The sequence below is a fragment of the Mytilus californianus genome, unplaced genomic scaffold (genome assembly GCF_021869535.1).
Source record: "Mytilus californianus isolate M0D057914Y unplaced genomic scaffold, xbMytCali1.0.p SCAF_1, whole genome shotgun sequence".
Classification (NCBI taxonomy): domain Eukaryota; kingdom Metazoa; phylum Mollusca; class Bivalvia; order Mytilida; family Mytilidae; genus Mytilus; species Mytilus californianus.
In genome coordinates, this window is record NW_026262581.1 from 65,770,093 (window position 1) to 65,797,366 (window position 27,274).

General features: G+C 31.8%; 1 protein-coding gene and 1 long non-coding RNA gene across 6 annotated transcripts in view; one reads left to right on the plus strand and one right to left on the minus strand.

The window, feature by feature from the left end:
- LOC127722556 (uncharacterized) overlaps positions 1-13,085 on the plus strand; it is a 34,982-nt gene extending 21,897 nt beyond the window's left edge. For 2 of the 5 annotated variants that reach the window (XM_052229326.1, XM_052229327.1), the window contains exon 10: positions 569-2,645. In XM_052229326.1, the coding sequence (XP_052085286.1) occupies positions 569-1,848 (1,280 nt within the window). In that variant the 3' untranslated portion in view covers positions 1,849-2,645. Of the gene's footprint in view, positions 1-568; positions 2,646-7,906; positions 7,970-8,335; positions 8,457-8,817; positions 8,944-11,144 lie in introns of those variants that run through there. The other 3 variants (XM_052229329.1, XM_052229330.1, XM_052229328.1) reach the window with 3 other exon arrangements.
- A 4,432-nt stretch (positions 13,086-17,517) lies between these two features.
- Positions 17,518-26,906, minus strand: LOC127722613 (uncharacterized). Its single transcript, XR_007991762.1, has 3 exons — positions 26,749-26,906; positions 19,999-20,148; positions 17,518-19,166 (listed from the first exon to the last, which is right to left on the minus strand). It is a non-coding gene; the product is annotated as an uncharacterized LOC127722613 (long non-coding RNA).
- Positions 26,907-27,274: the final 368 nt, after the last annotated feature.

Sequence of the window (27,274 nt, forward strand, 5' to 3'; positions counted from 1 at the left end):
TTCATTGTTGACATATCAAGGAAAACAATTACTTGAGCCATCAAACATTTTCCGTTCCTTTGTTGTTTTCTTGTTTGTTTTTTTAAAGTATGGATTTGTTCGTTGTTTTTCGATTTGAGAGAAAAAGTCGTAGCGAAATGTATCCCAAACTCATGTTGAAACGCTTAAATGTTTAGACGAGTGCCACATGTGGATCAGGATCTGCTTACCCTTCCGGAGCACCTAAGATCACCCCCAGATTTTGGTGGGGTCCGTGTTGCTCAGTCTTTAGTTTTCTATGTTGTGTTTTGTGTACTATTGTTTATCTGTTTGTCTTTTTCTTTATTGGCCATGACGTTGTCAGTTTATTTTCTACTTATGACTTTGAATGTCCCTTTGGTATCATTCGCCCCTCTTTTAGTAATGGAAATTTGAAATACTCATGATCTCCTTTGTGTCTTGGTCTAAATCTGTAAATGGTTCGCAGGCATAAAATGTAAACAGCAAATGGCGAGACTTTCAATATATATATGCTGTACTTGCATGATATAAATAGATTAATCACTGCTTAGTATAATTTTTCTTTCAGATGATTTGGGGGATGCTCAACATGAACCTCTAATCAATAACCAGGTACTACTCATATCATTTGTGAAGTCATTGGGTGTAGCTACAACGGTTTCTCGGTTTGAAGAAATGATAAATACAACATTTGGAATCAAAACAACAAATACGAAGAACCTATTCAATCAGCTACTACATGAGGAAAGCTTAAGCAAAACACCTGAAAATATTGACAGTAACTTTATTGAAATGATTGGACATTTTAATCACGTTATATTTGTGGCTACAAAAGATTTATATGAATCGTATCATACCAAAGCATATTTATCTGACGCTGAAAGTTCAATATCTAGAAATAATGAAGATTTACTACACTTCAAACTTGCCAAAATAATAAAAGATCTACAGGCAAATCAAGATCATCCTTCTATTTGGTGCCACTTTGTTGCATTTGATAAAACGCAAAATAGTTACTGCCAGGATATATTCTCCCATGTGAGTCCGCCGCCAGGGTTTGGCAGGAAATATAGGTTGGTAAGAAGTGACGTGAAAGATTTGCGGCGTCTTATAGAAAATTTACCTTCCTCCAAAAGTCATAAAGAATTAATAAAAGAAATAACACAGTTTAGCAGGGAAATATTAGTTGAAACCCTTCAGCCTAGGAATAATGCAATAGCTTCTCCACCAAATATACCACCGCAGCCAGGCCCGTCCTCTCAATTGCCAGATAGAGATGACTCTGATCCTAGCTTAACAGAACCAAAATCTGGAACTGATCATTCAACTGATGTTAAAGAAAGTCAAGGTGCTACCTGTAAAGAAGATGAAACATGCGCTACGTATCCAAGATCAATGGAACAAACCGAGGTGAAAATTGTTGATGCATTAGATTCTTCGACAAAAACTAAATCAGTGGTTTCAATCTCCACTCGAAACAACGAACATGATACTGATGTTAAAACGCTGGTTCAAACAGATACATCTGAGAAATGTGTCGATAAAGAGAATGGTCGATACTCCGACACAGTCCTTAAATCGCCACAGTCGACGAATACGGCTACAACAGTAAATGAGGAGACGAATAAGAAAACAGAAACTAGCCCTTTGAGCTCAAATCAGCGTATCAACTGCACATATCTGGATGTTAATCAAGAAACTAAAAATGCAGTCCAATTACCTGTACAATCCAACCAAGCGGCAGAAATCCCTTCCTGTTCTGATAACGAAGACAATGATCAAGACACAAGCCAAGAATTACAAGGATTGTCCTATATCAAAACTAACTCGGACATTGAGGACAATTAGAAAGGAAGTTCGAAAAACATATTACTATCCCAGCGTGCTTTTGCTACGATACGTAGATCATTTGATTATACGGACAAGGATATGTTTTAAGCTTATTGAAGTGTATTGTTCGGCCGTTATTAGAGTATTGGACTCCTGTATGGTCATTGTAACTAAAAAGGATGTCCGTAAAATAGAAAATATTCAACATAGGGCTACACAAATGGTTGATTCAGTTGAAACAAAGAATTATGTGAAAAGATTAAAGACTGTTAGACTTCCTACCCTCGAAAATAAGACTAGATAGATATGACACAAACTTATAAGTCTATCCATTGTATAGATAATATGTAACGGCAGAATATTCTTACACTGTCAATAAGTCATACTAGAGGTCACTAATATAAGTTAGCAAAGAAGAGATGTAATGGCAGAGTTCACCAATATAAGTTATCAAAGAAGAGATGAATTACAACACAACGCCTTTAAAAATACTTTTTTTCAGTGCCAGTAGTGGACAAATGGAACAGTTTATCTGAAAACACAAATTCTATTAACAAGTCTTCTAAACTCAGAAAATTATCCCTACATAGGGGGAGGAAGTCGTTTCAGTCTTTCAGTCACGGTTCCAAATAAAAAAATGTAATGTATTCGTTATTCAAAGCTTAATACAATATTAACTGTTTTATTATGTGTCGTCTTCATAAGGAATTTATCCCTACATAATTGAAGGAAGTCATTTTCATTTCACTTTCAGATAAACTGATGATGTTGTGTCACTCAATAACCCACATGCCAATAAATGCTTACATCTCATATATCCTTGTGAACTTGAGATTAAGGATACTACCGGAAGTAGAAGGTCTGCTTCATATCTTGATCTTTTCCTCGATATTGACAGAGATGAACAACTTCAAACTAGAATTTATGACAAACGTGGTGATTTCAACTTTCCAATTGTCAACTTCCCATTTCACAGCAGTAACATAACTTCTGCTCCATTGTATGGCGTTTACATATCTTAGTTAATACGCTCGTGCATGCTTACACAATACATATTTCATTTAATGTTGATTTAATAGGGATGTGCTCCTTACAACTAAACTGCCCCTATAGGATTACGAGGAAGAACGACTGAAATCCACAATACATAAGTTTTTCGGTCATGAATTGGTTGAACGATATGATGTGTCGATATCACAACTCATTAGCGATATGCTTTCACAGTCTTATACATAACTTAATTTGTACTTTATCGGGAAAGCATATACTTGTACGATATTAAGTTTTAATATGCTGTTTGTGCTATCAACTACAAAAATGTTTTGGTGTCTATGTCAGAATACTATGAACCACTTTTTGTTGGCATTTTTGTCAGATTTATTTGACATTTGTTTGAATTCGTTTAGTCAGTTGTGTTGTATGTCTGTGATGTATATTTACACAGTTTGGGCTGCTGGATCACAATTATTGTCACATTAACGAATTATGTCTGTTTGGGTTGCTCACCCTATTTTGTCAATATAACGGAACTATAAACATCCGTCATACAAAATGAAGTTTAGCTAGCTATAAAAAAAACCAGGTTTAACCCAAAACCCACCATTCTCTTCGGAAAATGCCTGTACTAAGTCAGGAATATGATAGTTTTTCATTCGTTCTGTTGGTTGATATAGTCTAGCGTATGATTTTGTTAGGGTTTATGGAATTACATTCGAGTTCGGAATTTTTGTTAATTATTGTTTTAGATCTTTAGATACCAGTTTATTTTATCGATTTTGACATTTGGACGGAGTGTGAATTCGCATCTTAGGAGACGCTTACAATGTAGATGTACCCTTCACGCTCCTTTTGGAGTTCATGCGATTTCCTCTGTATTTGTTTCTCATTAAATTGTCTCTTCTTAATCGATTCCGAGAGATGAACATAGGTAAGGTACTATCGCCTTCATTCATCCATCTGTTTTAATTTCAAATCTTTTAGTTATGTATTTAACTCGTATTTTAATTACCATTATTTCAACTTATACAAAAAAAAAACCGTGTCGTCGATACCGAACACCCCCGTCTTATTCCACCAAAGGTGCTGAAAGGTGCTGAGATCTAACCAATATTTATAATACACCCCTTTATATCCGTATACAAGTTTGAACCTATTTTATTCGCTGTGTTGAAGATCCATTGGTGGCCATTGGCTGTTTTCTGCACTTTGGTCGGGTTGTTGTCTCTTTGACACATTCCCCGTTTCCATTCTCAATTCTATTATAGTTCAGTTTCTTTTAATTTACATTTCAATAAAAATGAATTACATGGTAGAATTCTATGAACAATTAATCTTAAAATGGAAATTTTGTAAATACGAATTTCTGGTTATAATTAAAGGCATGGGGTAAATAGTATTCCAATATTCAATCTTCATATTCAAATCTATTTCCCATTTATTAAGGGAAGATAAAGCTAATACTTTATTATCTTCAAAAAAATAATTTATAGAATTTACAAGAACTTTGGTTCCTTTTTAACTTAATCTACCAATTTATTTCCAATATTGTCCAATTAAGAACTACCTTCTATCATATTTGCCATCTATTTGAAATTGCGCTTATAATATCATAAAACTCTACAAAATTGGTATAGATATCATACTTTTTTTAAATTCTCCATATGAGAATAATGTATTATTATCTGACACCAGATCACTAATAAAGAATATACATTTGAACTTCAAAATCATCTTGCCATCTATTTTGATGTTTATTTTCAGCCATATGCACTGGGCCAGAATATCAGTATTATTATTTCGCAACTTGGAAAAATTTACCAGGATATCATGCCAAAAGGGATTGACTTTATTATCTAAATAAAGTAATCCATCTTGACATAAGTGTAAAATTTTGTCTTCCCCAAATTTTTGTATATAACTTAGCAGCAAAACTTTCCAAGGTGAGCAAATTTGTGGATCTAATAATTTATACAGCCAAAACATTTTTACACTATAACAACAAAAGTAAGTATTAAGCATCTTAAGACCGCCATCACAGTGTCTGGACATTACCACTGATCTCTTGTCTTTATCTGGTTTTCCTCTCCATAAAGAATTGAAAAAATATGTTTTGAATCCCTTCTGGGGGTTAGAAAGGATGGTCAGAACTTGAACCAATATTGGAAGTTTTAAAGTCTTAATAACTATTACCCTTCCAATATATGTTGGTTCTCTGTAAGCCCAATTATTTAACAATGACTCTCCCAGAAAGGTTCCAAACATTTTTTTTGTCTGGCAAAAGCTTTTCCATATTATCTTTTTTTACCAAATCCATATGGCTTCAGTTTTGACAACATTATACCTAAGTCCAGCACATTCTAAATATCTATCAAACAAATGTAATCATTGGTTTAGGAATTTTGATCACCATCCAGGACTAAGGAAGATTCATCGGCATATTGACTCTTTCGAAAGGTATTTCACTTGACCCATATATTTCACCTTTAAGTACGGTAAATTTTTGATGTTTTTGTATCAACCTACAGCCTAAATATATAAAAATAATAGAATCTGAAGCGAGATGATATATCACATATTTTTCTTTTATACGTTTTCAAGACAGAATAGTCAACTCAAACACGCCTGAACCTTAAAAGGTGTACTCGACTTTCTCTTTTCGATGAAATAATTGCCCATTTTGGGGATTTTTTCCCAAAAAACTGTCACCGGGAACAGAGATGCAAATTGATGCTTTAAAAGGATAAATCGATTATCGTCCTTTGGAAATTTTTTTCTGCTGAATTTATGCTTATGCATAAAAAAAGATCCACGAGAATTTGCACCTACCACAATCGACTGTTTTGTGAAATTTTGTCTATAATTTACAAGTTTACAAGTATCTTGAAGCTCAATTTAATTATTTAAGTAAAACACATACGTAACATGCATAAAATCCTAAATTAGGCACATTTATTAAACTTTTAAAGCCCATAGAAACAGATGTAAACAATTCAAATTTACCAACTTCGCCCTTTTATCTTCTCTAACAAAGAGTTCCATTTCTTTTGTTTAATTTCAACTGGGTTTCCGCCTGAGATCCCCTTGACGGACCCCCCTTTTCAAGGAAAAAAATTCTAAAAAATATGCCTCTAATATAAAAGACCATTCGACTGTGTCGAAAGCTTTTTCAAAATTGACTAAAAGTAAGAAAATGCCTGTACCAAGTCAGGAATATGACAGTTGTTATCCGTTCGTTTGATGTGTTTGAGCTTTTGATTTTGCCATTTGATTAGGGACTTTCCTTTTTGAATTTTCAGTATTTTGAGTTCAGTATTTTTGTGATTTTACTTTTTGGTATACAAGTAATGAGTCCCTGTCTTTGTGTGATAGAGAACTTTCCATATTCTAAGGCCTCATTTTGACATCTTACCAGTGGTAACTTAGTATAATTCCAAATGTTTTTATAATTAAAAGCTCAACAGTGAATCTACCTATACCAGGTGATTTGGAATTCTTCATATGTTTAAGAGAAGACAGACATTCCTGCATCGTTAAAGGTCCATCACAGCGACCCACTTCTTCCTCATTAGATTTAATAATAAAAGGGTTGTCATGTTGAAGAAATGTGTCCCTGTGAGTTTCAAGTAACAATGGATTAGAACTAGTATATGATTTTATATAAAATTGCGTTTGTTCATTTCTAATATTACTTGGATCTGTTATCTCAGACTCGTCCTCCAGAATAAATTTGGGAATAATTTTTTCGGTGTAATGTTTCTTAACTTAACAGTCTCTTAACTTGTCACGTATGCGCAGAACTCATTTCCATTCATTCATGGCTGAAATCACAAATCCTCCCCTGAATGCTAAGTGAAACCAATATTTTAAACTTCAGAGCATGTTTGACAATAGATTAAGTTTGGGAAGATATAAAAAATAAAAATAAAAACGCAAAACAATGCTTTTATTTGGTTTTACAAACACAACAATTAATAACAAAAACTTGAAGATATATCTCAGATAGCATACCAAAATGGTAAATTGTCAAAGATAATAAACCTGTTTATGCTGGAAATAAAAGTAGATCTGTGAAATATTCGATTTCATATGTGTAAAAACTAAACGCTGTGTATATACTCAAATGAATATGAAATAATGTACTATATCAAAACCGTTAACTTTTTTTATTCGAACGTTACTGATGAGTATTTTGTAGACGAAACGCGAATCTGGCGTACAAAATTTTATCCTTGTATATATGATGAGTTTATTTACAACCAATGTGTCGATGCCATTGCTGGTGGATGTTTCCTAGTAGCCCAGTAGTCTGCCACGAAGTTGAAGAGCTTTAAGGACCCAAAAACGTTTGTAGGATGTAAGACCCAAAATAAGAACTTTTTAATTGAAGTATTTTTTTAATGATTTCACACCTTTGCTGTTTATCGACAGAAACATTGAATATAATTTTGAAACTTCACATCTATAATGGTGATACGATGTAACGATTCAGTTTTGAATTCTTTTTGTAAAAGTTGTTTCTAGGGGATGATTTTAAAAAGCTTACAATGGACGATGGGCTAAAAGTCGTGACAAAGCTCACAAGGGGTAGTTTGATTAACATCCATATTTGCAAAAATAGAAATTAAATTTTATCTTCAAGGTTTTTTGCAAAAACATTAAAATAGAAACGTATTAATAAAATTTATTCATAAATTGTTTGTAATTTAAGAATGAGTAACGCTTAAATCTGCAAAGATGAGATCATTATACTAATTTTGAAAGTTATCCAAATATGCACAAGGAAATAATCCGTTATAATCATGTCAGTTACAGATGTCTTTTAGATAGAAAAATGCTATTGATTGAGGGTTTGATATGAACGTGCAAGATATTGTGTCGTGAAACTGTTGAAACAGTAATGCAACCTATTAATGTCCGTCTAGATTTAATTGGCTGACATAAGTTCTCTGTCTCTTATCATATAACTTAGGTTTTCCCCTGTTGTTATAAGTTCTCCATTTTATAATATAACACACCAAGTTTTAACAGCGATTTTTATCTGATTGACTTTTTTTTTATTAAGTTATTCTATTTTCAGTTTGATAAAGACAGTTGCTACTACAACTTCACTAAAATACCTGCTGGTGTTTATACTCTAAAGGTTTGTCTAATTTAACTATTTCAACTAAAAGCAATTTTTAATTATGTAAAAATCTCAATTTAAATTTAACATGCAGTCAATCCTGTATACATAACGCATTTTCTACCATAAATTAATAAAAATCAACAGGAAGCAAATAATTTAACACGCTAAATTTTCTAATGTGAAAGTAATGTGCATATTTTACACAAATTAAACCAAAGATTAAAACGTTTTTTATTGAATTCGAACAAAGGATACTTAGCAATGCAATAAATTCATGCGGAAACTATCACATCGATAACATGACTCATTTCTTTATGTTTTATATTCTGTAAATTTTCTGTAAATGTTTTCCCTTTTCTATCGTTTTTTTCTTCCTTGTAGATACTGTATCATTGTCCACAGTATAGCAGTGATCCACCATCTTGTGTTAAAAGTAGAACTATCTACTTTACGACGAGATTGTCTCCTCAGGCTTCATCAGATCATCAGAAAATTACTATTGGTACTATGAGTATATTATTATATATATGATAAAAAGAAACATATACGTGCACATATATAGTTAAAATAACCTACAGAAAACCTGAATTATAAACATTTTTGTATATGATTATTATGCATCCTGCAACTCTTGTTCGTCACATAGCTAAACTATTCACTGTTGATAGTCCTGATACAAAGGTGTATATAAACATTGCATACATTAAAAAACACAAAAAGAAATACATTTGTGTTAGATCAAAATACAAGAAAAAGTTGGTTGTCACAGAAGGACCAAAGATGGTACAACTTTACAACTAAAACGCAATGCTTATTATAGCAAAATTGAAGTTGAATATGCAACATTTGTTATACTTTTACAGATGAAAGAATAAAATGGTTGCAGTACACTATTGGCATTATAACCGCAACGTTTGTTATGTTTGTTCTAGTGGCAGTTTTCATATTATGGGACCGGAAGAGAAAACATAGTCACGATAGACATCATGGTAATTTTTATGTTATATAATAAGATACATGTATAGTTGTTCTTACAGGCCTTTAAACCCTTAAAGAAAACCATTAATTAAGTTATTTTGCCAATTTTATATTCATATATTGACTGTATTGTCATCTTAACGTTTTACCATCTGGCATGCGTGTCACAAAATGTTTTCGACTTCAATTTATCATAATATTTGAAAAATTCAATATGCTTAGTTATTACGATCAGTTTTAATAGTTACATTTTCTTGTGCAACACAGGCCAGAATTGTAAAATCATTAAAATTATAGTCAAACTGAATTTGTTGTTCTTTGATTTATCACGTATAGTTTTCCTTAATATATAAAATATGACGACAGTTTTAGGTATGACATAATATTTGAAATTTCTGCCAATAACTCGTAGAATAATTCAATCATGACAAAATCATGAAACCCAAAATCTGACACAAAAGGTCCATACCGCAAAGTGCTAACAGGGACGATATCACTGGTATTATGTGGGACTTCAAAACGAGACAGTAAAAAGAATTCATAATTGCCACCAATCGGCCACATGCGACTTTTCCAAATTATTGTGCCTGTAAGCAGCAAGCTACAAAAATTAGTTGAAAATTTTCAACTATTCGAAGGCACCTAAAATGAATAAACCACTCAAACTAAATTTCCCCCCTAGTGAACTACTGACACGATCCGCTTTTTATGTGTTTAATACTATTAGGTTTAAGTAGCGCTAGATCCACAAATGATTTTTATCCAATCGAGTTGATGTTAGAATTGTGTCTTTCGACACTGTTTCTGAAATAAAAAAAAAAATTATAAAGCTACAGTACATATTTATAACAACAGCTCCAATAAATACAAATAAGTAGCAGACTATGAAGTGTTCCAATTTACTACTAGTTTCGTTCTTTACTCAATCTTAGCATGTATTATTTTGAATAGCTTTGTAAAAGTTAATTTAAATGTATTTTTTGCTCTGCATGTACTAATTTTGTGTCATGGATGGATACCTCATATCTTTTGTTTTTCTATTATGTAAAATGCAGTTATAGTCGGGAGCCGATGAACACTTTTTCTGACATTGAAATAGGGCAACACGTTTTTCGTGTATATTTTACGGCAAAAATTACATGCAAGCAATATAACGCTTTTTAAGTGCACTTTTATTTTCCCTGACCTTTTATATTTGAAAAAAAAACAATAATAAGGCGCAAATGAATGTAAACAAACTAGGTACGAAAAGCTACAAATTGAAATATTTTATTAGTCGTTAAATATTTGGTCATAAAAATGTCATTAGTTAGTTAGAAGATTCAACATTGCAAGTAGTTACATTTCATGTTATACTAACGTGTATTAAATTGAAAGAAGGCATTCCTTTCTGCTTTATAACTAAGCATAAATGAGTGAAACTATGTAGTGACCGATTTCGAGTAAAGGTCAATTTATAATCATTATCAGATGTAACTTTTGAGTCAAAGCACAACAATGTACGTCTGGTCATGCCCAAATGTTTTGCAACATTTACTCCTAGGCTTTTTTCGGTTATGTTTCCGAGTTTAAGCAATACCAAGACCAAAAACCAAGAAAATATAGTTCCAATAAATGTCTAGAAGATCCATGATTAGAATCTTTATAGTTTTCATTGTTGACATATCAAGGAAAAAAATTACTTGAGCCATCAAACATTTTCCGTTCCTTTGTTTTTTTGTTTGTTTGTTTTTTTTAAGGTTTGGATTTGTTCGTTGTTTTTCGATTTGAGAGAAAAAGTCGTAGCGAAATTTATCCCAAACTCATGTTGAAACGCTTAAATGCTTAGACGGGTGCCACATGTGGATCAGGATCTGCTTACCCTTCCGGAGCACCTAAGATCACCCCCAGATTTTGGTGGGGTCAGTGTTGCTCAGTCTTTAGTTTTCTATGTTGTGTTTTGTGTACTATTGTTTGTCTTTTTCTTTTTTGGCCATGACGTTGTCAGATTATTTTCTACTTATGACTTTGAATGTCCCTTTGGTATCTTTCGCCCCTCTTTTAGTATTGGAAATTTGAAATACTCATGATCTCCTTTGTGTCTTGGTCTAAATCTGTAAATGGTTCGCAGGCATAAAATGTAAACAGCAAATGGCGAGACTTTCAATATATATATGCTGTACTTGCATAATATAAATAGATTAATCACTGCTTAGTATAATTTTTCTTTCAGATGATTTGGGGGATGCTCAACATGAACCTCTAATCAATAACCAGGTACTACTCATATCATTTGTAAAGTCGTTGGGTGTAGCTACAATGGTTTCTCGGTTTGAAGAAATGATAAATACAACATTTGGAATCAAAACAACAAATACGACGAACCTATTTAATCAGCTATTACATGATAAAAGCTTAAGCAAAACACCTGAAAATAATGACAGTAACTTTATTGAAATGATTGGACATTTTAATCACGTTATATTTGTGGCTACAAAAGATTTATATGCATCGTATCATACCAAAGCAAATTTATCTGACGCTTAAAGTTCAATATCTAGAAATAATGAGGATTTACTACACTTCAAACTCGCCAAAATAATAAAAGATCTACAGGCAAATCAAGATCATCCTTCTATTTGGTGCCACTTTGTTGCATTTGATAAAACGCAAAATAGTTACTGTCAGGATATATTTTCCCATGTGAGTCCGCCGCCAGGGTTTGGCAGGAAATATAGGTTGATAAGAAGTGACGTGAAAGATTTGCGGCGTCTTATAGAAAATTTACCTTCCTCCAAAAGTCATAAAGAATTAATAAAAGAAATAACACAGTTTAGCAGGGAAATACTAGTTGAAACCCTTCGGCCTAGGAATAATGCAATAGCTTCTCCAAATATACCACCACAGCCAGGCCCGTCCTCTCAATTGCCAGATAGAGATGACTCTGATCCTAGCTTAACAGAACCAAAATCTGGAACTGATCATTCAACTGATGTTAAAGAAAGTCAAGGTGCTACCTGTAAAGAAGATGAAACATGCGCTACGTATCCAAGATCAATGGAACAAACCGAGGTAAAAATTGTTGATGCATTAGATTCTTTGACAAAAACTAAATCAGTGGTTTCAATCTCCACTCGAAACAACGAACATGATACTGATGTTAAAACGCTGGTTCAGACAGATACATCTGAGAAATGTGTCGATAAAGAGAATGATCAATACTCCGACACAGTCCTTAAATCGCCGCAGTCGACGAATACGGCTACAACAGTAAATGAGGAGACGAATAAGAAAACAGAAACTAGCCCTGTGAGTTCAAATCAGCGTATCAACTGCACATATCCGGATGTTAATCAAGAAACTAAAAATGCAGTCCAATTACCTGTACAATCCAACCAAGCGGCAAAAATCACTTCCTGTTCTGATAACGAAGACAATGATCAAGACAAGAATTACAAGTATTGTCCTATATCAAAAATAACTCGGACATTGAGGACAATTAGAAATGAAGTTCGAAAAACATATTACTATCCCAGCGTGCTTTTGCTACGATACGTAGAGCATTTGATTATACGGACAAGGATATGTTTTAAGCTTATTGAAGTGTATTGTTCGGCCGTTATTAGAGTATTAGACTCCTGTATGGTCATTGTAACTAAAAAGGATGTCCGTAAAATAGAAAATATTCACCATAGGGCTACACAAATGGTTGATTCAGTTGAAACAAAGAATTGTGTGGAAAGATTAAAGACTCTTGGACTTCCTACCCTCGAAAATAAGACTAGATAGATATGATACAAACTTATAATTAAGTCTATCTATTGTATAGATAATATGTAACGGCAGAATATTCTTACACTGTCAACAAGTCATACTAGAGGTCACCAATATAAGTTAGCAAAGAAGAGATGTAATGGCAGAGTTCACCAATATAAGTTATCAAAGAAGAGATGTAATACAACACAACGCTTTTAAAAATACTTTTTTTCAGTGCGAGTAGTGGACAAATGGAACAGTTTATCTGAAAACACAAATTCCATTAACAAGTCTTCTAAACTGAGAAAATTATCCCTACATAGGTGGAGGAAGTCGTTTCAGTCTTTCAGTCACGGTTCCAAATAAAAAAATGTAATGGATTCGTTATTCAAAGCTTAATACAATATTAACTGTTTTATTATGTGTCGTCTTCATAAGGAATTTATCCCTACATAATTGAAGGAAGTCATTTTCATTTCACTTTCAGATAAACTGATGATGTTTTGTCACTCAATAACCCACATGCCAATAAATGCTTACATCTCATATATCCTTGTGAACTTGAGATTAAGGATACTACCGGAAGTAGAAGGTCTGCTTTATATCTTGATCTTTTCCTCGATATTGACAGAGATGAACAACTGCAAACTAGAATTTATGAAAAACATGGTGATTTCAACTTTCCAATTGTCAACTTCCCATTTCACAGCAGTAACATAACTTCTGCTCCATTGTATGGCGTTTACATATCTTAGTTAATACGGTCGTGCATGCTTACACAATACATATTTCATTTAATGTTGATTTAATAGGGATGTGCTCCTTACAAATAAACTGCCCCTATAGGATTACGAGGAAGAACGACTGAAATCCACAATACATAAGTTTTTCTGTCATGAATTGGTTGACCGATATGATGTGTCGATATAACAACTCATTAGCGATATGCTTTCACAGTCTTATACATAACTTAATTTGTACTTTATCGGGAAAGCATATACTTGTACGATATTAAGTTTTAATATGCTGTTTGTGCTATCAACTACAAAAATGTTTTGGTGTCTATGTCAGATTACTATGAACCACTTTTTGTTGGCATTTTTGTCAGATTTATTTGACATTTGTTTGAATTCGTTTAGTCAGTTGTGTTGTATGTCTGTGATGTATATTTACACAGTTTGGGCTGCTGGATCACAATTATTGTCACATTAACGAATTATGTCTGTTTGGGTTGCTCACCCTATTTTGTCAATATAACGGAACTATAAACATCCGTCATACAAAATGAAGTTTAGCTAGCTATAAAAAAAACAGGTTTAACCCACCAACACTATTCCCTTCGGAAAATGCCTGTACTAAGTCAGGAATATGATAGTTTTCCATTCGTTCTGTTGGTTGATATAGTCTAACGTATGATTTTGTTAGGGTTTATGGAATTACATTCGAGTTCGGAATTTTTGTTAATTATTGTTTTAGATCTTTAGATACCAGTTTATTTTATCGATTGTGACATTTGGACGGAGTGTGAATTCGCATCTTAGGAGACGCTTACAATGTAGACGTACCCGTCACGCTCCTTTTGGAGTTCATGCGATTCCCTCTGTATTTGTTTCTCATTAAATTGTCTCTTCTTAATCGATTCCGAGAGATGAACATAGGTAAGGTACTATCGCCTTCATTCATCCATCTGTTTTAATTTCAAATCGTTTAGTTATGTATTTAACTCGTATTTTAATGACCATTATTTCAACTTATACCAAAAAAAAACCGTGTCGTCGATACCGAACACCCCCGTCTTATTCCACCAAAGGTGTTGAAAGGGGCTGAGATCTAACCAATATTTATAATACACCCCTTTATATCCGTATACAAGTTTGAACCTATTTTATTCGCTGTGTTGAAGATCCATTAGTGGCCTTTGGCTGTTTTCTGCACTTTGGTCGGGTTGTTGTCTCTTTGACACAGTCCCCGTTTCCATTCTCAATTCTATTATAGTTCAGTTTCTTTTAATTTACATTTCAATAAAAATGAATTACATGGTAGAATCCTATGAACAATTAATCTTAAAATGGAAATTTTGTAAATACGAATTTCTGGTTATAATTAGAGGCATGGGGTAAATAGTATTCCAATATTCAATCTTCATATTCAAATCTATTTCCCATTTATTAAGGGAAGATAAAGCTAATACTTTATTATCTTCCAAAAATAATTTATAGAATTTACAAGAACTTTGGTTCCTTTTTAACTTAATCTACCAATTTATTTCCAATATTGTCCAATTTAGAACTACCTTCTATCATATTTTCCATCTATTTGAAATTGCGCTTATAATATCATAAAACTCTACAAAATTGGTATAGATATCATACGTTTTTAAAATTCTCCATATGAGAATAATGTATTATTATCTGACACCAGATCACTAATAAAGAATATACATTTGAACTTCAAAATCATCTTGCCATCTATTTTGATGTTTATTTTCAGCCATATGCACTGGGCCAGAATATCAGTATTATTAATTGCAACTTGGAAAAATTTACCAGGATATCATGCCAAAAGGGATTGACTTTATTAGCTAAATAAAGTAATCCATCTTGACATAAGTATAAAATTTTGTCTTCCCCAAATATTTGTATATAACTTAGCAGCAAAACATTCCAAGGTGAGTAATTTTGTGGATCTAATAATTTATACAGCCAAAACATTTTTACACTATAACAACAAAAGTAAGTATTAAGCATCTTAAGACCGCCATCACAGTGTCTGGACATTACCACTGATCTCTTGTCTTTATCTGGTTTTCCTCTCCATAAAGAATTGGAAATAAAGTTTTGAATCCCTTCTGGGGGTTAGAAAGGATGGTCAGAACTTGAACTAATATTGGAAGTGCTAAAGTCTTAATAACTATTACCCTTCCAATATATGTTGGTTCTCAGTAAGCCCAATTATTTAACAATGACTCTCCCAAATTTTTTGTCTGGCAAAAGCTTTTCCATATCTTTTTTTACCAAATCCATATGGCTTCAGTTTTGACAACATTACACCTAAGTCCAGCACATTCTAAATATCTATCAAACAAATGTAATCATTGGTTTAGGAATTTTGATCACCATCCAGGACTAAGGAAGAATCATCTGCATATTGACTCATTAGAAAGGTATTTCACTTGACCCATATATTTCACCTTTTAGTACGGTAAATTTTTAATATTGTTGTATCAACCTACAGCCTAAATATATAAAAATAATAGAAGCTGAAGCGAGATGATGTATCACATATTTTTCTTTTATACGTTTTCAAGATAGAATAGTCAACTCAAACACGCCTGAACCTTAAAAGGTGTACTCGACTTTCTCTTTTCGATGAAATAATTGCCCATTTTGGGGTTTTTTTCCCAAAAAACTGTCACTGGGAGCAGAGATGCAAATTGATGCTTTAAAAGGATAAATCGATTATGGTCCTTTGGAATTTTTTTTCTGCTGAATTTATGCTTATGCATAAAAAAAAGATCCACGAGAATTTGCACCTACCACAATCGACTGTTTTGTGAAATTTTGTCTATACTTTAAAAGTTAACAAATATCTTGAAGCTCAATTTAATAATTTAAGTAAAACACATACATAACATGCATAAAATCCTAAATAAGGCACTTTTATTAAACTTTTAAAGCCCATAGAAACAGATGTAAACAATTCAAATTTACCAACTTCGCCCGTATATCTTCCCTAACAAAGAGCTCCATTTCTTTTGTTTAATTTCAACTGGGTTTCCGCCTGAGATCCCCTTGACGGACCCACCTTTTCAAGGAAAAAAAATTCTAAAAAATATGCCTCTAATATAAAAGACCATTCGACTGTGTCGAAAGCTTTTTCAAAATCGACTAAAAGTAAAAGTCCAGGAATGTCATCTTCCTACATCTTTTCGATCAGGTCATAAACCTACCTTTTAGAAAACCTTTTCGTGTTTGGCTTTTTATATTTACCAGCACCTTTTTGAGTCTATTTGCTACACTTGCTGTTGTTATCTTATAGTCTACATACAGCAACGTGATAGGTCGCCAGTTCTTTATATAATATTTTGACTTACCTTCCTTTTCTACATACGAAAATGCCTGTACCAAGTCAGGAATATGACAGCTGTTATCCATTCGTTTGATGTGTTTGAGCTTTTGATTTTGCCATTTGATTAGAAACTTTCCTTTTTGAATTTTCAGTATTTTGAGTTCAGTATTTTTGTGATTTTACTTTTTGGTATACAAGTAATGAGTCCCTGTCTTTGTGTGATAGAGATCTTTCCATATTCTAAGGCCTCATTTTGACATCTTACCAGTGGTATCTTAGTATAATTCCAAATGTTTTTATAATTAAAAGCTCAACAGTGAATCTACCTATACCAGGTGATTTGGAATTCTTCATATGTTTAAGAGAAGACAGACATTCCTGCATTGTTAAAGGTCCATCACAGCGACCCACTTCTTCCTCATTAGATTTAGTAATAAAAGGGTTGTCATGTTGAAGAAATGTGTCCCTGTGAGTTTCAAGTAACAATGGATTAGAACTAGTATATGATTTTATATAAAATTGCGTTTGTTCATTTCTAATATTACTTGGATCTGTTATCTCAGACTCGTCCTCCAGAATAAATTTAGGAATTATTTTTTCGGTGTAATGTTTCTTAACTTAGCAGTCTCTTAACTTGTCACGTATGCGCAGAACTCATTTCCATTCATTCATGGCTGAAATCACAAATCCTCCCCTGAATGCTAAGTGAAACCAATATTTTAAACTTCAGAGCATGTTTTACAATAGATTAAGTTTGGGTAGATATAAAAAATAAAAATAAAAACGCAAAACAATGCTTTTATTTGGTTTTACAAACACAACAATTAATAACAAAAACTTGAAGATATATCTCAGATAGCATACCAAAATGGTAAATTGTCAAAGATAATAAACCTGTTTATGCTGGAAATAAAAGTAGATCTGTGAAATATTCGATTTCATATGTGTAAAAACTAAACTAAAAATAATCATAGATAAAAACCAATTAATACTCCGTTATAACATTAAATATGTATTCATTGAGAATGGTTTCGGCCAAAAATTAAACGACGCAATTATAAAATCTGAAATATAATACAAAAAATGTTATGAAATATTTAATAAGAGTAAACTCTAAAGAAAATAATCTATATTTGTCTTTGCCTTTAAATATATATTTTAATTAGAGATAATGAAAACGGTTTTAAACAATCCTGATGAGTCTATTTAGTTTCAGTTTTATAACTGCATACCGAAGAGATATTTAGACTTGGACCAATGCCGTCACTTGCATATTTGTATCCAATTTATACAAGTGAGAACATAAAAGGTAGTTGAATTACTTGGATAAGAATAGTTATCTAAGTATAGCTAATTTGTCGTTAGAAAAGCTAATGGCCAATAGGAAAAGAGGTGTTTATCCTTTTTGAGAAATTTTAAATCAAAATTACAATAAAACCTGATTTTTTGTTAGCCTTAATTGCTGTTGATTAATGTGTAAACGTGCATTGCATTACAAAACGAAAAAAAAATATATTGATTACTGGAAACAGGTTGAAATTTTAAGAATTTGTTTCAAAAACGAAATTATAATAATAGTAATTTAATGTTTTTAAAAGAAATTGATGTTTACGCTATTCAAAAATAACGCAAATTTTGGGGATAGTTTGCATTTCATTTTGTTGTTGTTTTACTCTGTAGCGATAGTCCTTCAATATAGCAATTGGTTGTAATTTAGGTTTTATTTGGTTTTGTCTCGTGAAACCATTCACAACATGAATTCCAAACTTTTTTCAACGCTTCAGATTTGCAATCGCCTATTTTACAATGAGCTAATGCTAGATTCGGAATTTTATTACTAGACGATCGTTTTAAACACGACAAAATGATGTTTTTATTATCCTTTTATATAAAAATGAAAAATATTGATCACTTGTATGCTGTAAAAATAATCATAAAGAAATCAGCCTTAGGCCTGTTTAGAATAAACCTAAATCAAAATAATATTATTAAAGTTATATCCCTATTTTAGGAAGGGGGTTAAATCACTATTTGAAAACAAATACTAAACGTCTTTCATAGATAATCCAAAACTTGGCACCAAATTGGTCAGTTGTATTAAAAAATTATCTCAAAATGTGTTCATGAAAAATGATAAATTAAACTTCATCAGTCATAAATGGTCAACTTATTTGAAAAATAAAAAACATGAAGACGCTTGTAACAATAACAAAAAACTGTAACGATGTTGTCGGTGCCATTTGGTTCCGATCCGATGTCTGTGTCATCTGCACTGGATTAAGAGCTTTTTTGCATCGGAGAATATCGATGTTTTGTTTGTAACATGTTATCAAATCCTTGTTGCAAAAATCTGTTCCACATTGACATATGGAGCCACGCTCTCTTTTTTCACATCCAGTTATTTTGCCAGGCAGACACTTTCTTAAATGTGCTAAAATAAAGATATAAAAGGTAACTTTAAGATATAACGATAAAAAGCAAGGTAAAAAAATTACATTGAGAGATACCATTGAGAGAATCATAATCACGGTATTGTTTTTTTTCAATATAACAGTACATTGGCAAAGGGAAAATTTATAATTATCTAAATCGTATAACCCCATAAAACTATGGTTGAGTCATATATGTTTCAATACTCGAACCAGGTATTACTACTGGTTTAAATATGGCCAAAGTATTGAATATTATAGGAATGTGATTGTTTTTGTTCGTCTTGGCTTTCTAACTCCTTTATTTTTCCCTTTGCTTGTAAGATACAGTTTCTGCAATGTTTTTAGCCTTTTTTTTGTATCTTTGTTATGTAAAAATGATAAACTATGTTAACCAAAGAGATGAGATTCAAAGGTAAACAATAAGAATTCGAAAGGTAAAAACCTACCGGAATCTGTATGAAAGAAATTTTTACGATGCCTGGTTCGACCCCAGACAAATTTGTCGTTAGCAAAGCTAATGGCTAATAGAAAAAGAGGTGTTTATCCTTTTTGAGAAAGTTTAAATCAAAATTACAATGAAACCTGAATTTTTGTTAGCTTGAATTGCTGTTGAATGTCTTTTAATTCCGAGATCAAATTTACCAGTAAGTCAGTTGTGGAAACGGAAGTGAACGTTAAGACACTAGAAACAATACTGTGTTCTCTTTAAGAACATTTCTATGGAATTGAAAGCGAATACTTAATGTTCTGCTAATTACATCAGTTCAACTGAACATAGTATTTCATTATGTAACATGAAGTATGTGAAATACACGAGAAGAATTAACCCACCTTCCATTTTTCCAACTGTGAGTGAACCCACATAACAGTTTCCATTACAGTCAACAATGTGCTGTGCATTTTCAACTGTTAAGTTTCCTTCGCGATCACACACTCCTGGATTTTGATCGGTGTCACAGACGTAGCATTTAGTACCATAAACTTAAATAAATGAAAAACAAAAACAATGATATAAATCATGTATTTAAAGCAATATTTAGGTAAAATGACATGCAACTGTTTTGGTGTATTTACTTTGAATTTGAGATCTTGTGTTCCGAAGGGGCTAATATACAAAGCAATGGTTTCTTTCATGGCAGTTGCGGCATTAATGCTTTGAAGTGACACCAAATATAGATGCAAAAAATAACATGTCAATAGATAAAATTTTATGTTTTATTGCAATATGGATCTTGGACACTGTACAGTATTGTATATGTATCAGTAATGGTATCTGTATTTTCATGATAATTGCACAATATTAAAAAAAACCTGTAATATTGTTTATTACAGTTTATATACGTTTCTTTATATGATTATATGGTTGGGATAGATGACTAAGTCTAGTCTAGTTTAAAAGTGTAATGAAATTTTGAATGATAATACGTATTCATAATGGAAAATGTACCAACAAATATATTAAATGTAAAAACAATGGAGTTACTTTACATGAGCACACAAACAAACACAGAATAACTAGTTACATTCAATAACATTTGATATCAAGTTCAAGTTCTTTAAAACTGAGTGAAATAAAAACATAAATTCCGAGGGAAAAATCTAATGAAACTATTTTGTGTTCTCATACTAGTACTTGACTTGGCTTATTACTAATTTCATTACTAAAATAACGATCCCTGAACGTGGAAAATAGTACAATGACTATCTATAAAAACTAATTAGTGAACGACCATTTGATCTGAGGGGAGGGGCTGACAGATTTTGGAAATAAATATCCTGCCTCCCATTAAATTGGAAGTAAATAATCTTGTCCTATAGCATGGCTCCAAATTGTTCAAAATATTTTATTTCAGATTTCAAGATCTACATGTAGTTTTCAGGTAATAAATGACTACTAGAATGTCAATGTCGGATGTGTACTGCTTGATACTTTACTCTAGGAGAACATGATTTATTTATTAGTTAAGTATTCTTATTTTGGTGGTTTCTCGATTGTTTTTATGTAAGTTTTTTTGGCCTCATACTGAACTTTTGAGATCAGCCAATTGCAACTGATTTTTACAGTTTATTTTTGTGTTGTGATGTAAAACCAATGTGTCAGGTTAGGGGATGGTTGAGAGCTCACAAACATGTTTAACCTCGCTATGGCACGTCAAACGTTTCAATATTCAAAAAATATATTGACTAAAAGAAAAAATATGTTCAACACTTACTTTTATATAAATTTAATGTTAAAAACTTACAAATACATATGCAATATTTTTCTATTTATGTTCAATACTTACAAATATACATGCAATATTTTTCTATATATATTAAATAAAATAAAATTTATGTTCAAAGCTTTCAAATATATATGCAATATTTTTTTATACATATTCAAAAAATAAAAAAGGTATGTGCAATATTTTATATACAGATGTGGTAAAAAATATATATTCAATAATATTGCATTCTGGGTAATATTTGTAATAGCGGATTTCATTGGCTGTTGCAATTTAAGGGGTGCGACACAACTCGGCTCAGAAATAACTCACACCGACTAATAAGTCAACTCGGAACGTCTATCAATCAACTCGGACCGTCTATTATGACAACTCAGACAATGTATTAAAAGAGGATTTGAATAGACTATACAAATGATCATAAATCATTAAATGGTATGTTTTACATGACAATATCATTTGCATGTTTCTGAATTTTAAAAAATAATAATAAAAAAATTGTGTTTATTGTTCTTTGAAAGCTGTATGAGTAAATTACGTTTATAATATTTTGGTAGTTTCTTTTGTTTGTTTGTTTGTTTGTTTGATACAGTTATATCATTGGTTATTTTAAAGTACCATGTTATTAGTCCAAACATACTGGCTTCAATTTCAAAATAAAACTATAACTATAATATATATACTTGCATATCTTTATTTCATCAAAGAATTAAATAATTTCAAGTCAAGTAGCAAGTATGTCATTTAAATAAGAAACATATAATTTAAGCAATAAGAAAAAGCTAAGACGTACACTAAATAAATTAAATAATTTCATATCAAGTAAACATAAGTAACTATATACAAACACGGAGATGAGGTATGATTGCCAATGAGACAACTATCAACCAAAGTTCAAATAAAGTAGATGTAAGCATTTATAGGCAACCGTACGGACTTCGACAATGAGAAAACCCATACTGTATATATAGCCGGGTAAGAAAGGCCCCGACATGAAAAATATGAAAAAATTCAACTGAGAAAACCTACGGCCTAATTCATAACAAAACAATTAACGAAAACAAATATGACAGACATGAACCAACGACAACCACTGAACTACAGACTCCTGACTTTGGACAGGCACATGAAGAATGTGGCAGGGTTAAACAGGTTATTGGGCGGTCAACCCTCCCCTAACCTGGAACAGTGGTGTAACAGCACAACATAAGAACAAACTATAAAAATCAGTTGAAAAAGGCTTAACTCATCAGATCGATACAAAGCAGAAAAACATCAAACATAAAGACAGACCGGACGTGGCAGGGTATTTATCCATCCCGCATCCCTAACAACAAAAAGGACACTAAGTATAAATCTGATAGTACTCGCAGTTACTGAGAGCTAGTTCAAAGCCAATAACAACTTATAAAAACAAACATATATCTAAGACTAAAATATCAATCAGTACACATCCAACATCCAATAGATTTAGTGTAAAGACGTCATTATAAGTCAGAGAAAAACATGACCTTGTGCAATGCCAAAGTTTGTGTGGAAGTTTAGTGTAAAGAGTTGAAAAGTCAAAACTGTCAACCGATTCAAAAGGACCATCAAAAGCACGTTATTTATCTAAAACATCCAAAGCATATTTAACACTCCAAAAATGGTTAATTCCACTATTTTCATATGTTTTATTACAAAAATTAATAATCAGTTCTTTGATAGTAGTTAAGGAACTCGTTGAATACACTGAAATTCTAGTAGTAGAACACTTACTAGAGGTCGAGATGAAACGATATTTTACGGTTTTTTTGTGACATGATTATTTACTATAGGACTCTCTGTGGAGCGTACGGCCTTGAATGTAGTTGAATGTATAATTTCATTCTTAAGGACTTCCGTGTAGTATTTACGTCATATCACCACCACATTGATGGCTGCTTTGTCGTCAGGGACGAACACAAACTGCTTTGCGAGTACTTGAATTTTGTTTTTAATCCTAGAAATTCTATTTTCTTTTATTTATTTCTAAATTATTTTCGAAATGTGATATGCGAATATCAACAATATTGAGACATTTATTCAAATAGGAATCAAATGATTTTTTGTCAGATTTCTCCCGTTTATACCATTTTTTACAATAGGATGAAAGGGCATCTATAATAACCTGACGACACTCTTGTCAATTTATTTTCGACGGTGGACGATATTTTGGTTCTTTTTTCAAAAAGTTTATAACCTCTCAGTCTTTGACGATATTGAGGTTCCCTGTAGTTACATGGCCATAGGGATCATTTCTAAACTTAGATGTTTCACAGTCTCATGTCGAAGGAGCATTATGTTCTATACTGACGTCTGATGTAACTGACGTATAATTAAAAATTAAAATTCTAGTGGCTTTTTTTATATGAATAAGAAATTATAGGTGGCTCTATGTTATCGAAATATGGAGGTATAACGTTTTGAACGGTAGAGTCATGAAAAATACTAGACTAACTAATCAAATCAATACCTCTATTAATGTATTTTATTTTTAGGAAATACTTATTATGAGGTCAGGTTTGTCAATTTGAGGGAACAGTCTATGGTGACAAAAGGCTGCAATAGTTCGTGTACACTCATATTTTGGACTGAAAAACGATACTGTATCACACTCGTTATAAATATTATGTAATTTACTAATTGGTTTTTGACCCATTCACAGTATGTCATTCACATAAGATGCATACGATTTGAGCACTAAGTATAACACGTGAGGTATTACTTAAAACATGTAATAAAGAAACGTGATATCATAAAGTTCATATTTCAAAAGCACTATAAAGTTAAAAGGTACGAATCATCTTATAAGCTAGAAATGAATAATGCATATAGCCAAGCACTAAAGTTCTTTCTAAGCACAATGTAAAGTTAATCCCAGAACACTGACAAAATGTATTCAAACGGACGGTCCATAAATACGGCCATACTTCTTCAGGAAGTGACTGACTGCCATGTATTTGGTTGCATACTTACTCCATGTGGTAAACAGCATTCCTTAGGACTGATAAATTTATAAAGATAATTGAAAATTTGTATTCACATTATATAATATTTTATTAATTATATTTTGTAAATTCAGAAACATGCAAATGAAATTGTCATGTACAAAATGATGTAAATTATAACTTTTATTATTATACTTCACGTTAAAATGCCATATTTTGATTGGCTAATACGAGGGTGTTAATTTACTCTATTACCCTTCATGGAGACGCATGATCAAGTTTTCGCTTTATTAAATACGACTATCCTATGGCAAATACTCTATTACCCTTCACGGAGACGCTTGATCAAGTGTGCGCTTTATTAAATACGACTATCCTATTGCAAATACTCTATTATCCTTCACGGAGACGCTTGATCAAGTGTGCGCTTTATTAAATACGGATGGTTGCTATGACCAAGACGTCATAGTTTATTACTTTGAATTTGAAATTTAATCGACAGTAATAACAGAACATTCAATATAATAAATCAAATAACACATATCTGAGAGGGTGATAGAGCAGATTGTTACCCCTCGAAAAGACATTGTCAACCTTGGCTTCGCCTCAGTTGACAATGTTTTCTCGGGGTAAAAATCTGCTCTATCACCCTCTCAACTATATGTTATTTATATAATGGTTTATAATCATTTATATAGTTCAAATCCTCTTTTTAAACCTTGTCTGAGTTGTCATTAAAGACGGTCTGACTTGACTTTGTAGACGGTCCGAGTTTACTTATTAGTCGGTCCGATTTGACTATGTCCGAGTTATCTGCTGGCCGAGTTGTGCAGCATTCGTTAAATTGCAACAGCCAATGAAATCTGTTTTTATAAATATTACCCAGAATGCAATATTATTGAATATTTATATTTTTTACCACATATATAGATAAAATTAGATATAAAATATTGCACATAAATTTTTATTTTTTGACTATATATTAATAAAAAATATTGCATGTATATTTGAAAGTTTTGAACATAAATTTTTTATTTTTTCTAATGTATATAGAAAAATATTTTATATATATTTGTAATTATTGAACATAAATAGAAAAATATTTTATATATATTTGTAATTATTGAACATAAATAGAAAAATATTGAATAAATATTTGTAAATTTTGAATATAAATAGAAAAATATTGCATGTATATTTGTAAGTTTTGAATATAAATAGAAAAAATATTGCATATATATTTGAAAGTTTTGAAAAAAAATATTTTACTTTTTGAATATAAATAGAAAAATATTGCATATATATTTGTAAGTTTTAAACATAATTTTTTTTTAATCAATATTTTTTTTTTATATTGAAACGTTTGACGTGCTATACCTCGCCACATTCTTTATATGCCTGTCCAAAGTCAGGAGCTTGTAGCTCAGTGGTTGTCGTTGGTTCATGTCTGTCATATTTTTTTGTCGTAAAATTGTTATCTTATAAATTTGGCCGTTAGCGTTTTCGTTATAATTGTTTCGCATTTTTTCATGCCGTTTATAGCCAAATATACGGTATAGGTTTCTCATTGTTGAAGGCCGTTATAATTGCTTATAAAATGCAATTGCTTACATCCACTTCATGATAGTTGTCTCATCATACCACATCTCCTTTTTTAAAACTGTAATTGGGCATTGGTCGAATCAAAAAAGTAAAGTACAAAGTTGAAGAGCATTGCGATTCTAACATTCCAAAAGGTTTTGCCGAATACAGCTAATGTGATCTATTCCTGGGGTAGAAAATCCTTAGTATTTCGAAAATTAAAATTTTTGTAAACAGATAATTTAAAATGATGACGATATCAATGATAATTTATGGTTGAATTACTTTTATTTAGGACAATATGATTCTTGGAGTTTGTGCTTCTTTATGGACGAACAGAAAAACAAATATTCTGGCTCTGTTCTGATTGATAATATATAATAAATAAAGATTCTGATCTAATCAAATTGCCAGGCCCCCTTCGGAAATAAATGATCGTCCCGTTAGTATATATATATACTCGATTTTGTTTTAAGGTTTAGGGGCGGACGATTCAAATGCCGTATGTTTGTGTTTTAACCACTTATGTGTAGTGCAACGACCAATTGTCTTCTCTTTTTTGTTTTTGGTTTAAACAAAGTCGATGCTGTTTTCCATACGTCTGTAGTAAATTGATAAACTAATGAAAAAGTCAAACCATTTGAATCAATATCTAGGTAACGTCACTACATATTACCACAAAGAAACAATATACAGCGAAAACTACATGTTTTCTGCTTTTTGGTCGGGTTGTTGTCTCTTTGACACATTCACCGTTTACATTCTCAATTCTATGTACATGCATGGTTACATTTATTGTTTCTTACCTTGACAAATATTGAACAAACAAATCAGGATAATTATGAGGTCCATTTGTTTATGTTATTTCACATTCTTAAATACTAAACAAAACAACATGTAAGAGGCGTCTTACTTAACTTTGTCGGGTCACGTGCAAACTAGTGACTAAAAAGAGAAATACTTGTATCCGAATCTACTTCCGTTATGATTGTTTATAGTATATTATGGTATAGAAATTGTGTGGATTGACTATCATATAATGTACACATAAATATGTACCTAAAAAGTGGGAAGTTGAAAGTAGTATAAGTACAATGGATTTTACGGAGAAATGACAGGTCATATCCTTGACAGTTATAATGTAACAACACGTAGGACCTTTACTTTAAATTGACATTAATTGGCAGCAATACTAAAATGAAAAGTGTTTAAAATGTCTCTATTTCGAGTTAAAATGTAAGCAATTAAACCCATTTAAACGTGCATCAACATAGTGCAATGTTTTGAAGAATGATCTTTTCCGAAGATATTTATACGTGCATTTTTGCTAGA